General features: G+C 40.7%; 1 protein-coding gene across 5 annotated transcripts in view; it reads left to right on the top strand.

Moving 5' to 3' along the window:
• The first annotated feature begins 299 nt into the window (after positions 1 to 299).
• The window catches only part of LOC136694281 (PDZ domain-containing RING finger protein 4-like), a 76,476-nt gene continuing 61,513 nt past the window's right edge, over positions 300 to 15,262 (top strand). For all 5 annotated transcript variants that reach the window (XR_010802168.1, XR_010802166.1, XR_010802167.1 and 2 more), the window contains exon 1: positions 300 to 663. Coding sequence is in view for 1 of the 5 variants with exons in the window: in XM_066667694.1 (XP_066523791.1) it covers positions 595 to 663 (69 nt within the window). In the remaining 4 variants the exon portion in view is untranslated. The remainder of the gene's footprint in view (positions 664 to 15,262) is intronic.

Below are 15,262 nucleotides of genomic sequence, written 5' to 3'. Positions count from 1 at the left end.
AGTCATGTCCTATTGGGTGCATTTTTCCTTACTGCATCCTCTGTATGTGTCCGTTCCTTCTGAAAGCAACACAAAGGAAGCCTCATTGTCTTTACTGTGGCTGATCCCTAATGAGCAAGAAAACACTTGCTCCTCCCACATGCGTGACCACACCTCCTTTATGCATACGCGCAGGCTCCCTCATCATTATTCATGGTCCAGGCAATGTGCGGAGGCTGGGAGAGGGAAGGGGGAGTGTCTGTGTATCTGACCGGCGTGTGAGTGTGTGTGAGAGCTAGCGCATGTGAGTGTGTGGGAAGAAGGAGAGGGATAGAGAAGTAGGACCCTGACATTGCTCCAGTTGCTGATACTATTACTACTACTGCTACAAACACATCTCTCACACACACACACACACACACTGCTGATTGGAGCTGTGTGTTAACACACACGATTTTGTGTGTGTGCATGTATGAATGTGTGGAAGGAGCATACAGGAGTGTATAGGAAAAGTGTTAAGGAGGACAGACTGATGAGAGACTGGAGGGTGACCCCCCGAGTGCTTCTGGGGAGCGAGAGAGAGGAGAGTGGTCTGGCGTATCCGTGACGACGAGGATGGGCTGCAATCTGTGCTCCCTGCAGAAGAGAGAGGAACACTACAAACTGCTTTACGAGATCTCGCAGGTAGGACCGGATGAATGAGCTTTTTTTACAAAGCCCGAGAGAGTGGCAGACTGAATGCTTCTGAAAGGTTTAATGGCACAGTGTGAGTGACAACAATTCGCGTCAGGATTAAAGAACAAAACATTAAAAAAAAACAATACAACACTAGATGTGCCAGAGGAATGGTCCGTGTGAGAAAGCAGCACTGAGAAATAGCAGAATGTGAGGGGGTCTGTGTGTGTATGTGTGTGTGCATGTGTGCCTCTTTCTTTAGAAAGGAAGTGTGATAATTCTTTCTTGCCAAGGAAACAGTCCCTGGTGTGCTAGCAGAGATCGTATCCAAACACCTGTGCTAAACCAACACAGAATGGAAGAGACCCAATTCTTCTGACAGTATGAGGTTAGAGTGTACATATGGATTTTAGGAATTCTAGTAAGAGTCTAATATAACATAACTGTCAGCCCAAGAACCTTGTGTGCCCCTAAATGCTAACTTTCCACAGGAAGGAGACACGTTTTTAACTGAAGTATGTTAACAGAGCAGCGTTTAACCAGTTTAGTAAAGTACTTGTGGATCATTTTCACTGGCACTGTCATTATGAAATGTGTAAAAACACCTGGCATTTTAAATGAAAATGAAACAATAATTACTAGGTTTTGAGCTAAAAGCAACAATAGTTTTTCAGTGACATGCTTTCTGCATGAGTGATTTGTTTTTTCTTAAAGTACGGGGCATTTATTGTAGCGTCATACTTTCATTCACCAATGTAATCACTGCTGTGTTGACAAAGCGCTGCTGATAGTGGTAGCAAGGTTCAGTCTAAACATAGTCCTGTGCTTTTGAGCTTAAATTGTTCATTAACTTGTGCACTTGGCAATGGGTGATCTCTCCAAATTGTGGTGAGGGTTTTTTTTCTTCTACTGTTGAGCTGAATAATACCTGCCTATTCCCTAATTGTTGAATATTTAAGTGCCCCAAAGCCTTTTGTTGTACTAAAGAATGGATGAATGGGTGGGAAAGATTCTTTAACTGGAAAAGGACATAATGGATACAGAATGATGCGTTATATCCCCATTTTAATAAACACATACATCAGGTCTTCCAATGAGAACAACATTTTAAATATGAAGAGGATCATTTGAAGATATTTTTTCTGCTGTTATGTGTAGTTCAGTTGCTGGAAATCCTTTTGTTTTTTAAGCAGATTTGTCTACGCTTGCATTTGCCTAGATTTTCTGGAACCATTTTTGGTTAGACATTGGTTAGTTGTGTATATAAACACTGCTTTACTGTAGGTTGACTTGTTCTAAGGGTATAGGGATTGAAAGTTTAATCTGTGTCATCGTACTAAAGAAAACTTACTGACATTTCTGCTTTACTTAGACACGCACTGAAAGCCCATAACTGCTTTCTCAGTAGTAAGATCACAGTCCCATTAGTGCCTTTATGAAAAAATCCTCAGCTGTAATTGGATGTGAAATGTCTTACTTCGTGCAAAACAGTCAGATTAGGTCAGTTAATTGCCTCCTTTGTCCAGTGGCTTTGAGTCTGAGTGAGGCTTTGGTGAGTGATGAGCGTTGACTGAAAGAAAGGAGTCATTGAGTCCTGCCAACGGATAATGTCTTATAGCTTTTACTTTTCCAGTTATACGTTTTGAGGGATAAGATGAGGGGTTATTTGAGGACTTTCACAGAGGTACTATGATCAAAATTAGACCTGGGCTAGAGTAGAGGACAGGCATGTTATAACATGACAAACTAACTGTCTAGGTATGCTGGTCCTCTTGGCCAAGAAAACAGGCCTGAGAGCTGAAGCTAAATTTATTTATTAAAAATCACAAACTCAGATCTGGATTAAAAACTCCCAGATTAGATGTGTCACCACATTCTTCTTGAGAGCTGCTACACTTTGTTAAAAGTATTTATTACAATTGCGATTCACATTTCAAGAAAGAAAATGTAACGTGTAATTTGAATTGTTCTGTTGAATTGAACTGTTCTTCAACAATTGATGGTAATAATTCACACAACCAAATAAAAGGTATAAATGCAATTGTTCAGCATGACTGTAGGTTTTGAAGCTGGAGCCCATCTTGAAGAACCACATTTAACACTTGTTTTTTGAATAGAGATTCAGACTGTGGTTTTGCGCATTCATTGTGAGTAGATAACTACAGCAGAGATTGTGTAAAATTGTGTATTCTTTAAAACATGGGTCACCAATCTTATCCAGAGAGGGCTGGTGTGGCTGCATGTATTCATACCAGTTAAGCAGAGCACACCTGATTCTACTTGTTTAATTAACTAGTCTCCTCTCTGAACAGTTAAACAGTGTTGGCATCTATTTGGTTGGAACGAAAACCTGCAGCCACACCAGCCCTTTGTGGATAAGATTGGAGACGCCAACTCTATACGCAGAACTCACCACAGACTCTGCTACAGCTCCAGCGTCTGCGCTGCTCAGTGAGCCGAATGTTGTGTTTGCTGGAGGCAGTGTGCTGTTTGTACAGTTGTGGTGCAGGTGGTGTCTCTCTCCTGTAATGTTAGATAAGACAAGCTCTGATTCTACACGCAGTGCTGTTCTTCATCTTCTGCAGGAGCACTCTGCCACATCAGCATCCAGCATCCTGTCACCAGCAGGAAATTTAAATAGCACTTTGAGCATGGAATGAACATTATAGTAACCACCACTGTTTCCAAATGTCTGCAAAGTCATTCAGTGCTTTGGTGTGAATTGCTTGTTTCTCCAGAAAGAAATGAAGGGTGTAGTACTTCTAGAAGCTGCATCATGGAGTACAACTGTGTGTGTTTTGACCCTATCAGGAGTTTGATATATTTGCAGCTGTATTTCCAGTTTAAATTGTTACAGTAGCTGTGTTGTTCTAGTGCGGAATAGTATTTTGGCCAACCTTCCGTGTAGCACAGCACACCTAGAAACAGGATCTACGCTTTTGTGTTCACAGAATAGATCACTAATTAAAGCCTTTAGTATTTTTCATATGCATAAAATAGTAACAGGTAAGGTGAATGAAACCTTGGTTCTCTTCTGTCAACACTCCCAGTGGAAAATGTCCTGGCCTTGTGCCTCTCCTTTGAACTGTGTTTAACCATACGTGCAGTTGAGCTGCTGTCCAGCTGCGGTGACCAGCCATATGTCCAGTCGTGAGGGACAGCGTAAACACGACTGTCTGAGGGAGAGCCAAATGGAGTGAATACTAAGTTAGATTTGTGGAGTAGACATTTCTTAGAAAAACTGTTTGAGTTGGAAGAATTGCTGCAGCAGAGATGCTGACAGAGCTTCCTCTTCTCTAACCTGCTCCACTTTCCCTCTCTCCTGGAAAGCCATTTTTTTTTCTTTTTGCCTCTACTCCAACTTCTCATGCTGTTGTACTGTCAGTTCAGCAGTTTAGATGTGAATCTGAGCCTGTTGAGATCAGCACTGGACAGCGTCTCTCTGGCCTCACACCCTCACTGCCTCTTCTACCACACACTCAGGCACACCTCCTTCACGTCAACCTTCAGGCCTATGGGAAATTAATGAATGTCCTGCTGCTCTCGCTATCTCTCTTGCTCTGTCTTTCTCTCTTTAAAAAATAAATAAATAAATAAAAGCTATATTTGCCCAGGGACTGCTTAGGTGTGTGTGTGTGTGTGTACACACACACACACACACACACACACCAGAGAAACAGTGTAGCCAGTGTGCAGCACATGTGAATTATGTGAATGTCGTCCAGCATCTGGGAGGAGTTCAGCTTAGTGGTGTGTATCTTTTTGTGCTAATTAGTGAGCCTGCAGATGCTGGGATGAGGAGTTGATACACACCACTGAGCACGCTATGATGGGCTGCTGAGCTGTTTGTACATTTTGCACATGTGCTTACTGCTTCTCTCTCTCTCTCTCTCTCTCTCTCTCTCTCTCGCTCTCTTGCTCTCTCTCTCTTCCCTCTCTCTCCCTCCCTCTGCGAGCCTAGTCTGTCACTGTCAGAGTGGTCTTCCAGTATAAAGAGTTTTATGGGAACAGTTCAAAGGCAGTCATGTCTAACATCAGAAAACAATGTGAGAGAGTGCCCCCTCTAGGACAGCTATTTACACTGCCATAGGTTAGAATGCTGATGTAACACAGGGTTCACACACATCACACACCAGAGAGATTGAATTTGTTTGTATATCTACTAACCTCTACAACAGTGCAGTGTTGCATGTGGACAGATGATCTTTTACACTATGGCATCATGTGGCATTTTAAATAGACATGTACAGTATATAGACAGAAGTCATCCGAATTGGAGGAAATCAGTAGGTACCTGCTCTTCCAAGAAGGTTTAATGCTTGATGGTGTATAGAGAATTTCTTTGGGAATTGGATTGCCTTTAGCCAGAAGGGCATTACTGAGGTCAGGTGCTGACCACTTGAGTTAATCCCAAACACTGCATAGTGCTTTATCAGGGAACAGTTCTACTGCCTAGTGTATAGCCCTTTAGCCAACAATTAGCAATGGATCATAGTGACATTACGTAATGAGACGCCCACTCTGGGGGTGTATCAGGAATGGTCAGGGGATGTGTAATAATAGGAACTTATTATTAAGCCAAACTTGGCTCAACATCATTTAGAAAAAGGAGAACCTGTGGAGTTCAGAATACTCAAACCGCCCCAGTGAAAATCAGTTGAGTGGACACAGAGGTAGGAATTTACAAGTAAATAGGTGTGCTCAGTTTGACAACAAAATTGCCTAAACGACCAGTATAAGTACTATGACTTAAAACAAAAAAAAGCAATGCACATAGTCAAGTTGTCTTTGTTTATTTTACAATCTGAAGAAAATGACTTTTGGTGACAGATTTAACAGGTAAATTAAATCCATGTATAGTATTCCACAGTCACACATGTGTAAACAGTTCTCCTTCTGAAATGTCTGGCTTATTTAGAGGCTGCTGACAGGGAGGCCCATTATCTCCCTACCTCTTTAATTTTGTGATTAAACCCCTAGCTACAGCCATATGGGTGAGCAGAGATACTTACAAAATTACTGTGGGGAACACAGAGACTAGAATTTAACTGTGTGCCCATAATATCTTATATCTGACTGATGGGGACAGATCAGTCCCAGCAGTGCTAGCTCTTATCAGCAAATTCGGAGGGATCTTGTGCTGTGAAGTTAATTGAACACAGAACTAAACTAATATCTGCTTAAGTTCATCAGTTTCTATTAAACTCAAGACTACTGCTCTGCTGATATTTAGGTGGGTGTGTCTTCTAAACTTAAAGATAAATTCCACATAAATGTATGCAGTGCTTCTTAAAAATATTTGAACACTGGGATTTGCTTCTCATTTCATTTCTTGTATAAATTAATGTGGTAAAAAGTAATGTCCTGCCATGATTCAGTTGTACTATTGAGACAAAGAGCATGATTAACTGGGTACAAAACCATAGAACTACTCCCTGAACGGATATTAAAGAGGAACTTTGCCTTCCTACCCCTCTGACCACTCTACCATTTATGAATAATATAAATGCATTTCACTCAGGACCAAGGATTTGTGTCATTTATAAAACAAAGGACAGAGCCATCTGCAATTTCAAAGTCCTGGTGCACTAAATTCCTCTGGATATCCTACCAGTCTGTTGTTGCTAGTGTTATATTCTGTGCTGTTGTGCGCTGGGGCCACAGCATCAACAAACAAGCTCTGGACAAACATCAGAAAATCTGGCTCTGTTTTAGGAGTCGGACTGGACAGACTGGAGGTCACAGCAGAAAAACAGACTCTCAGTAAGCCGCGGAACATTATGGACAATGCGTCACACCCTCTGCACACAACAGTGGAAAAACTGAGACGCACATTCAGCAGAAGATAGATACGGCTTGTCTGTGCTAAAGAACACTGCGTGAAATTCCCACTGCAATAAGACTTTACAATGAGTCTCCCTACTGCTGGGTTCAGTACTGATCTGCTTTTGTCTGTACTGTGTAGCTCAGCACAATTCCAAGTTTACAGTATATTATGCACTGATAGCCTTTGCTTTATTAGAGTACCTGCTAATGTTGTGAAACCTTTACTTTCATTCTTCACTTTAGACTGAGTTCTGTGAGTACTGCAGCACTTGGTAATAATTTATTGACACTTAAGGACCTCATACACTTGCTGCAGAATTTCTGCAGTTCCTACGGATGCTGCTAAATATCATGTACAGTTCATACCTCATATGTTTATAGATATACCTCACCCTTGGACATTTTAGATTTAGATCAATACCTTATTGGTTAATGTACAATATGGATGCTGTTGTAATTCTGGCTGCAATTTCCTTCTAAAATAGTAACTTCAGTTTATGCAGGGACATGCAAAAAAAGTTGTGTGAATTTGTGTTGGTATGCTTTCATTGGGCGTGTGTGAATGTGTTCCAGTCAGCTAGAAAGGGCTTGTTAAGAGTTGTATTATTGATTTTAATATTAAGCATGTCATGAGACCCAAATCATTCTAATATGACTTCTGTGAGAAAAAGATGCCATTATAAATGCCTTGGGGGGGGGAATATCAGGAAAAATGTTTTCTATTCAGACGCTGTATAGAACAAGACCATAACAATGGTGTAGATTAAATTACATTTTAGAAATGTAATTAAAACAGGAATCTGTGATTTGAATTCTCTTGATGATTTAACTGGACAAAACTGAAAAACATTGATTGCCGTCCTCTCACAAAGTTCCTCTCACAAAGTGGTGAGCCACAACAATCTTTGCTTATAAAGAGTGAGCCTTCGATGGAAGCTCCTGTTGTACCTAGTCCTGATCTCCACATCTCTTACCAATCATAGTTTGTCATAGACATTTTAAAATTCACAGTGGTGCAGCAGGTAGTGTCGCAGTCACACAGCTCCAGGGACCTGGAGGTTGTGGGTTTGATTCCCGCTCCGGGTGACTGTCTGTGAGGAGTTGGTGTGTTCTCCCTGTGTCTGCGTGGGTTTCCTCCGGGTGCTCCGGTTTCCTCCCACAGTCCAAAAACACACGTTGGTAGGTGGATTGGTGACTCAAAAGTGTCCGTAGGTGTGTGTGCATGTGTCGCCCTGTGAAGGACCACCACAACCCAGAACTGGATAAGTGGTTTCAGACAATGAATGAATGAATGTATCTGCTATAGTCTATACATTTTTTGGTCTTGCTTTGCCTCTGTCCCAAATGTTTTGGTGTGTTGCAGAGATGAGGTTTTAGATTAGTTTATATAACAAAATTACATTTAGTGGTTCAGTGAAAACACTAGAAATTGTTTTTCATTTGTCAATTAATAACTTTATTTTTCAGTTTTTATATTGTATTTTACAAAATGTCCACCATTTTCTGAAAAAGGGCGTTCTATTTTGTGTGTGTGTGTGTGTGTGTGTGTGTGTGAGACAGAAAATATGTGGTCATTGTGAGTTTCCTTATCTTTTGTTTTACTAGTATGTGCTATGGACAGGTGTGAACACGTGTTTGACAAATGGGTCTCATCACTAGTGGGGATTTTCCTGCTTGGGTCACTCCAGCTGGTTTGTTTGTGAGGGAGAGGGAGAAAAATGTCCTGAGGCCTGTGCACCCGGCTTGGTGGTGGTCACCCCTCTTGGCGCTCTGGTGCTATCTCCTGCCTCTATGCTACAAATGTTCCTATCCATCTTCTTGTCCCATTACATTTTTCTGAGTGATGGTCCTCAGCCATTAAAATTGATAGGAGGAGAACAAAGAGGAGGGGGAGAGAGAGAATGCGTCACTTGATTGATCTCATGTCCACAGTCTGGAGATTACAGTCAAGTATTATATATAAGAGATGGAGAGAGCGAGGAAGAGAGAGCATGCAGTACATAAATAGATACATACATTGAAAAGGAAAGGGTGTGTTTTCAAGTCATACCTGCTTTTTTGATTTTGTCTCACACCAGAAATCCTCTGGTGAATCTCTATTTTTTCTGTTCTAGTTAAATTCAAGCTCCATCACCGTGTTTGCGGAGGGGGGAATAGATGTCCTCTTGCATTCATGAGAACTGGAGTGGTATACTCCGCCGTTATTCAGTCTTTCATCCTGTATGTGTAGACACAGTCAGATTAATTCTTGTGCTAAAATTCTTTAAAATATAAGCACATAGTCTGATTAGCAGATATGCTGTTTACTTATATTAAAGCTATTACTTGCAAATAAAATACAAAAATACACCTTGCTCCTAAGCTTCCAAGCAGTGAGCCAGGGCAGGCCAGATTGCAGGATGATGATGAACATATGTGTGAACACCTTTAGACAACAGTGATTGGTTGAATGAGTCTATGTCTGCTGTGAAATTTAGCAAAAAGCAGAATCCAGCAAAGCTAATTATTCATTAATGCTGCTGTTTCATAGAGAATTTGGGTTTAGAGCAGAAACCTTTTTCACGAAAGTTATTCGTGATTAAATTCATTTTTTCATGTTACACTACATTGCATGATTTAATTGTGAAGTCCTTTTGATTGAAACGTGTAGTTGACGTAGTTTAAATTCTTCTGCAGCTAGAGTGTGATACATTATTTGTTTATTTATTTATTTTTCTCGGAGCTCTCTTTGTAACCCTTTAATTCCCTGCTCAACCATGTGATAATATCACAATCACAGCACACATTTCAGCTCCCAGTGGGTTCTTGACCTACAGATGAACACAGACTGAAAGGACATTTAATTTAACAATTCAGGCCTAACCTGTCTCATTTTGAGCAGCAATATGTCATGTACTTGTTTTGGAATAAAGCCCTGTTCTGTTTTTGAGCTGAGCAAGCAATTGAAGAAATCAGTCCAAGTCTTTAGACATTTTACTAGACTTTCTCATTGTTGTAGAGACGCAAGAAAGGCAATGTAGCCAGTGTTGTCATTGCCTTAAAGCCCTAAGAATGCAAGGAAATGCAAGGGAGTTAAATAAACAAGGGGGGGGGGGGGCAAGAAAAGGCAGGACACTTTGCAAGCGTTCCATCGTATCTCAATGCAGCTCATGCACTGCAGTGGATTATGTAATCAGGATTTCAGTTTTAATATCATCAGTGTGCCATTCAGCCTGCCTCCCAACTGAAGACTATTTGCAGTAGCTTTATATGATGCATGAAACGTGTTCCAGCTTTAGTGCACTTCATCCCATCCTCATTCTTTCCTCCACTGCTGAGAAACAGAGAGGGAGAAAGAGAGGGATTGGTTCAAATTGCCTGATTCTAAAAGAAATGAGTCTCTCTTATGGCCAGTAAGCGGATTAACAAAGGTCCATTTTCCCAGCATTTGAGAGCCCCCATATATATATATATATATATATATATATATATATATATATATATATATATATATATATATATATATATATATATATAGCATGAAAGTGTGCAAACAAACAAGCATGCACAGTTTTACTGACAATAAGTCTCTTATATATTGACTTTACTGAGTAGTCACTGAGGAGCAATTGCAGAGCAAAGTTGTGTTTAACTGATGGTATTTAATGTATTAATGTTCTATGCAGTAACTACATAGGTTAGTGTTTTGTTTGAAGTAAGAAGATAATAACTGAACAATAAGCCTAAAGCTTAAGGAGGTAAGTACATAGTCTCCGGTTCATATGCTGTAGACATTAGCCTTTGTTCAGTGTGGCTTAGGAGTGTTAATCAGAGGCAAGGACTGCAGGCTGTGTGCGTTACGCAGGCAGATATGCATTCAGTGAGCTTTATCAGTGAAGTCTGCTATATCGTACTGGTGAGGATTTAAGCAAAAGCTGATGAATTGACCTTTAGCGTTAGCACCTATTCCTCATCCCTATAGGAGCAGGTCTAACCTTTACAGCTGTGCATCAAATTCACAGCCAATCATTCTGACCCTGTCGAGAGGAAGGGATCTTCCCCCAGAATATTTCTTTAAATAGTGTTCATCTAATATTTCAGTGTCACTTAATCTCTCACATGGGCATATAATGTTACAGACTGAGAGATAGATTGATGCATAGGTTTATTAACATCAATAGGAGAGTCACAAATCAATAGCTATTAAGCATGAGTAACACAACACTATAAAGATGAAAAATCACGACTCACTGATGCAGAGCATTATAGTTTTACGTTATGTAGCAGTCACTAAATACGTGAGAGTATGTGAGATAACGTGGCCATTGTGGCACTCCACCAAACCATGAATGAAGTAGTATTTGAGTGAGTGAGTTAAAAGCAAGTTTCCGTCCATAAACTGTAGAAGCAACAACAACAAATAAAAAGCCTAAGTCTCTTGGCAGTGTGCCTTAGTGCAAGCTGAAAATAGAGACAGCAAAGGTTGGGACAATTGGAAAGACTACAAACTTCCACACTGATGGTAAAAACAGAGTCTTTTTTCTGCTGTGATGAATTATTAACAACAACGGATCCAGCAGTCGAGGAATAGAGCTGATTGGCACTCTGTAGAACATGGATAAAGGAGCAGGAAAACATCTGCAAAAGTCTGGCCCTGCTGTGTTTGACTGTATAATGGTAGGAATATACTGATGGTTTTCAAGGCTCGAGTACGTTTGGATGGTAAAAGTAACAAAAGGGTTCAATCTTCACTTGTCACTCTAGATGCAGTTAAGTACAGAAACGCTTTGTCAATGTGGATCTTATGAGTAGAGCTAGCTCTTTGGAAAAGGCACTTATTCGTGATACAGCAAAAGAAAGCCAGCAAGATGATGGATAGAGACAATCATTAAAGGAATATAAACAAGCCATTAAGAGCCCTACAGACCCAAACGAGAGGATCTTCTGGAAAAACATTATCCATATTGTCGACAGGGGTCTGAACTGACTTGATGGCACTGCATACTAATAATGAAAGCTGGATGTGTTTCTGCCTCAAGTTTCAGCCTTGTTCTTTTCACTAGTGTAACTTCCACACAACCTGGCTTTTAAACAATATAGTTACCTGCTTTTAATCAATATGTATCTAGAGTAAACAAGTGTAATTGACATGTTCAGGCAGTTGGACAAAATTCTGAACTGTTGCATAAACAATGTTAGTCAAGGTCTTGGTTTTAATAACCTCAGTATTGACAGGTTCATCAAAGTGAGCTAATCTATTGATCCTCAGTCCTCATAGAATTGTCCATCACAGCTAAAGCCCTGGTGGACGGCAGCTGTAGACGGCAGCTGTAGACGGCTGTATTTCTTCTGTGACTGTCAGAGCACACGGTCAAAGGGCGAGACAGCCTCCATGGCTTTACGTACAATGTTGCCGCATTGTTTGTCTCCTCTTCAGAAGGCAGTAAATGAAACATTGCACCATATTTCCTCGATTTCATTGGCACAGACACATTATTAAATTCAGTGGCGGGAAGCAGTAGCAACCCCTCCACATAAATGACACTTTATGCATTTCAAAGCAGCAATCTCCCTCCTTTATGGCTGGGCGTAAATCGGACTGAAGGGATTGTTTGTAGCGTAATGAAATGTCTGGCAGTCTGTAAGAGTGTGTGTACGTTGGTGTGACATCAACGGCTTGGACCGCAGGCTTGGAAGAGTGAATAAAAACCAAAGCATACAGCATAGCCCAGTGAAACCTCATTGAGGGGCTGGCTAACTGTGTAGCTGTAGGCAGGACCCTCCATCCGCCTGATTATCCTGATTTAGCCTGTAAAGTGGGCATGTCCTTTTCTCCAATTAGAGCATTATGCCAGAGTGATGAGGGAAATGACTTTCAGAAACCTGTGAATGCTGTAATGATGGGTTAGCTAAAGAGATGATGGCTTGCAGGGGTGACTCCATCAGATCTGTGTCTGCATTCATGGGGCCTTTTTTTTTCCTTTCCATTGACGTTTTTGAACTGAGTAGAAATGAGATGGCCTGCTGCTAAGCGCTACAGTTGTTTGCTTTTCCGCATACAGCCTCGCTGTCTGCAGTCATTTAATTGGCCATGAGTTGTTGCTTAACAGTAGGAGTGAGCTGAAGCGGGAGCCTTTTCATTTAAAGTTCATGTGACTTGGTTTTCGCTCTTCATATTTTGCTTGTTTAACTGTTTACATTTTATTGTGCACCACACTTTGACCTCTTGAACAGCTGGGCCATTATTTAGCTACAAACTTTGTTGCTTAATAGCCTTTAATTTAATTAAAACCCTTGAATACTGTGTGGACACCCACTGTACTATGTGGACCAGTATGATCCATAAATATTGTATTTATTAGAAAGTATCGTGAATATTTAATATACCCTTGAATCAAAAGATCACTCTTAATATTTTTTAGGATGGGTTCGTATCTAAACAGAAATTGTGGACACAGTGTGTTTGGAGAAAAAACTAAACAGAAACAGTGTGATGACACGTAAACAGATAAAACGTATTCTGGCCACGTAAGCTACTGCTGCAGGTTTATCCAAACAGTACAGTACATTAACCCTAAACTATACAGATAAGATTAAATTGAACACACTGCTAGTAAGATAACTACTTGACATAGGTGACAGATTCAGACCCTAGGCACACATGCACTAGTCATAGGTTCTTTTTGAAAACCTATTTCATCCAATGTGCTCTAGGTTGGGCTAAAGGCTGTGACTGCCCAGCAACATTCTCTCACAGAATGCTATTTCCCCTGTTGTTCTACATGCTTGAAGTTTGGGGTGCTCAAGCTGTAACCTTCATTGTCTGACCTGGTTCATTGTGCCTTTCGGTGAGGGAGAGAGATCACCTGAGGGCACTGGAACAGCTGATTTGGAAATAGTGCTTTCTTTAAAGGCTGCTGAAGGATAGCATGCTGTTTGTTCTGACCAACAAGAATCAAATTGAGAAAGAGAGGTCAGCAAGTGGAGTGAAAAGTAGTTGACTTTTTTTTCCTCCACATTTTGTATATTTTTTGCTGTGTTCTGTGCACTGAGTGGGATTTGGCATCAGAAGGTAACCACAGAGAATCCCAAAAGACATTGTAGACTTTTTAGCTAAGAATCTAGGATGAGGGAGTCTTGAGATTCATGGGAAAATGTATTAAATTCTTTACAGGTTTGACATGGTACTGGAAGCAAGCTGTTGGCTTTAGGTGTGCTAATTTCAACCCCAATTTTTTTATTTATTTTACTCATTTTTCCCCTCCCTCCCCCCTAAGTGGTCCTTAACAAAAATGTAGACCTTAGCTTGGCGCTGTAGCTCTCAGTCAATAAGGGTCAGCTCTGTTTATATTTACACAAGGAGGGCTTGTTTGTGAGGCTTTATTGAAGTGATGTGACCTCTCAAAAACACAAGCCAAATGCATGACCATCATCTTTCCATTTCTCCCCAGAAGAGATAAATAGACCCTCAGGGTAATAATAATGAGAAAGCTTCAGGCCTGTTTGGTTTTGGAAACACAGCCTCTACTTTCACTACCTTTTGTGAATGTATTTTTAGGCAGGTATTAAACTGGCTTTCTCTCCTATCTCCTCCATTTGATATTAACAGAATCCTCTATCCTTTCCCAACTTATCTCCACCTCAATATCTGCTCTGACATTTACAGAATTGTGGAAGTGTCAGAATGGGGGTCTTCATTTGATCTGTTATCAATGAGGAGTATTGCACGAGTCACTAGTTTCCCTTTGGTAAGGCCCACTGCTAGGGTGTGTGGTGCGGTGGGGGTACGTCTGCAAATCTGGCTTTGTGGTGGTGGTGGTGGTGTTGGGAGGTGGTGTGGCGGCAGAGACCCCTGCTGAGAGACCCTTTCTGCAGGTCAGTGGCCACTCTCTGCATTCCATATGATAAGGCTGAGGGTGGAGAGGGGCTGATGGGGAAAGCTGAGCTGCTGATGAGGGGCTGACACACCTCTGAGGTTTCTCATCACGCCTGGGTGAGAGAGGACAGGAGATGATAAGCAGCAGGACAAAAGCACACTGCCATCCATTTACATTCTCAGCCTCAAAAGCCCTGCTGACACAAAGGAGTCTAGACATGATGGATATTATTAGCTAAATGCGCACTCCTCTGTGTTTATAGAGTTTGATATCAATTGGAGGTATTGAAGTTGGCTTTGGTTCACTCGTGTTTTAAACGACAGATGGACATCTTGAAGCGTATTGAGTGATGTGATTTCATGAAACATACATACACTCTCAAAAAAAAAGCTACCGTACTGGACCAATGTACCATTTAAAGTTACAACTGTGTGTTTAAAGTCCAGCTGTGTTTCCTAAATGTACGTCACATTCTTCTCTCCAGTAATAAAATTAATATTTGTAAGCTTTGAAAATAGAGCTGTAAAATAAAAACAATATACATCCTGAAGATTAAAAGGAGGGTATGAAAGCAACTTTAAAATCTACAATTAATATAGAATATGGTACAATTATGTTCCCTAACTAAGTGTTGAATAAGTACCCTTGAGGGTACAACCACAGTGAACATTTTTTCTGGTCTTACTTTGGCATTCTACAATCTCACAAACACACATCCCTGTGCTGTAAGGAAAAACTCCAAAACAATCTTTTATATATTCCTTGACTTTATTTGAAACAACAGCTGTTGAGACCAACATTTACAGTCACTTGTGTATGTGTATACCACAGAAAGGGAAAAAAAACCTCTGAAATATTTAATTTGTTGAGTGGAGAAAGTTCATGTGGTGTATCATCTCCTTCTGTGCTTTAACACGCTCTTTAGC

Source organism: Hoplias malabaricus, chromosome 4, assembly GCF_029633855.1.
Source record: "Hoplias malabaricus isolate fHopMal1 chromosome 4, fHopMal1.hap1, whole genome shotgun sequence".
NCBI lineage: Eukaryota > Metazoa > Chordata > Actinopteri > Characiformes > Erythrinidae > Hoplias > Hoplias malabaricus.
This window is presented reverse-complemented; position numbering and strand designations above follow the sequence as displayed.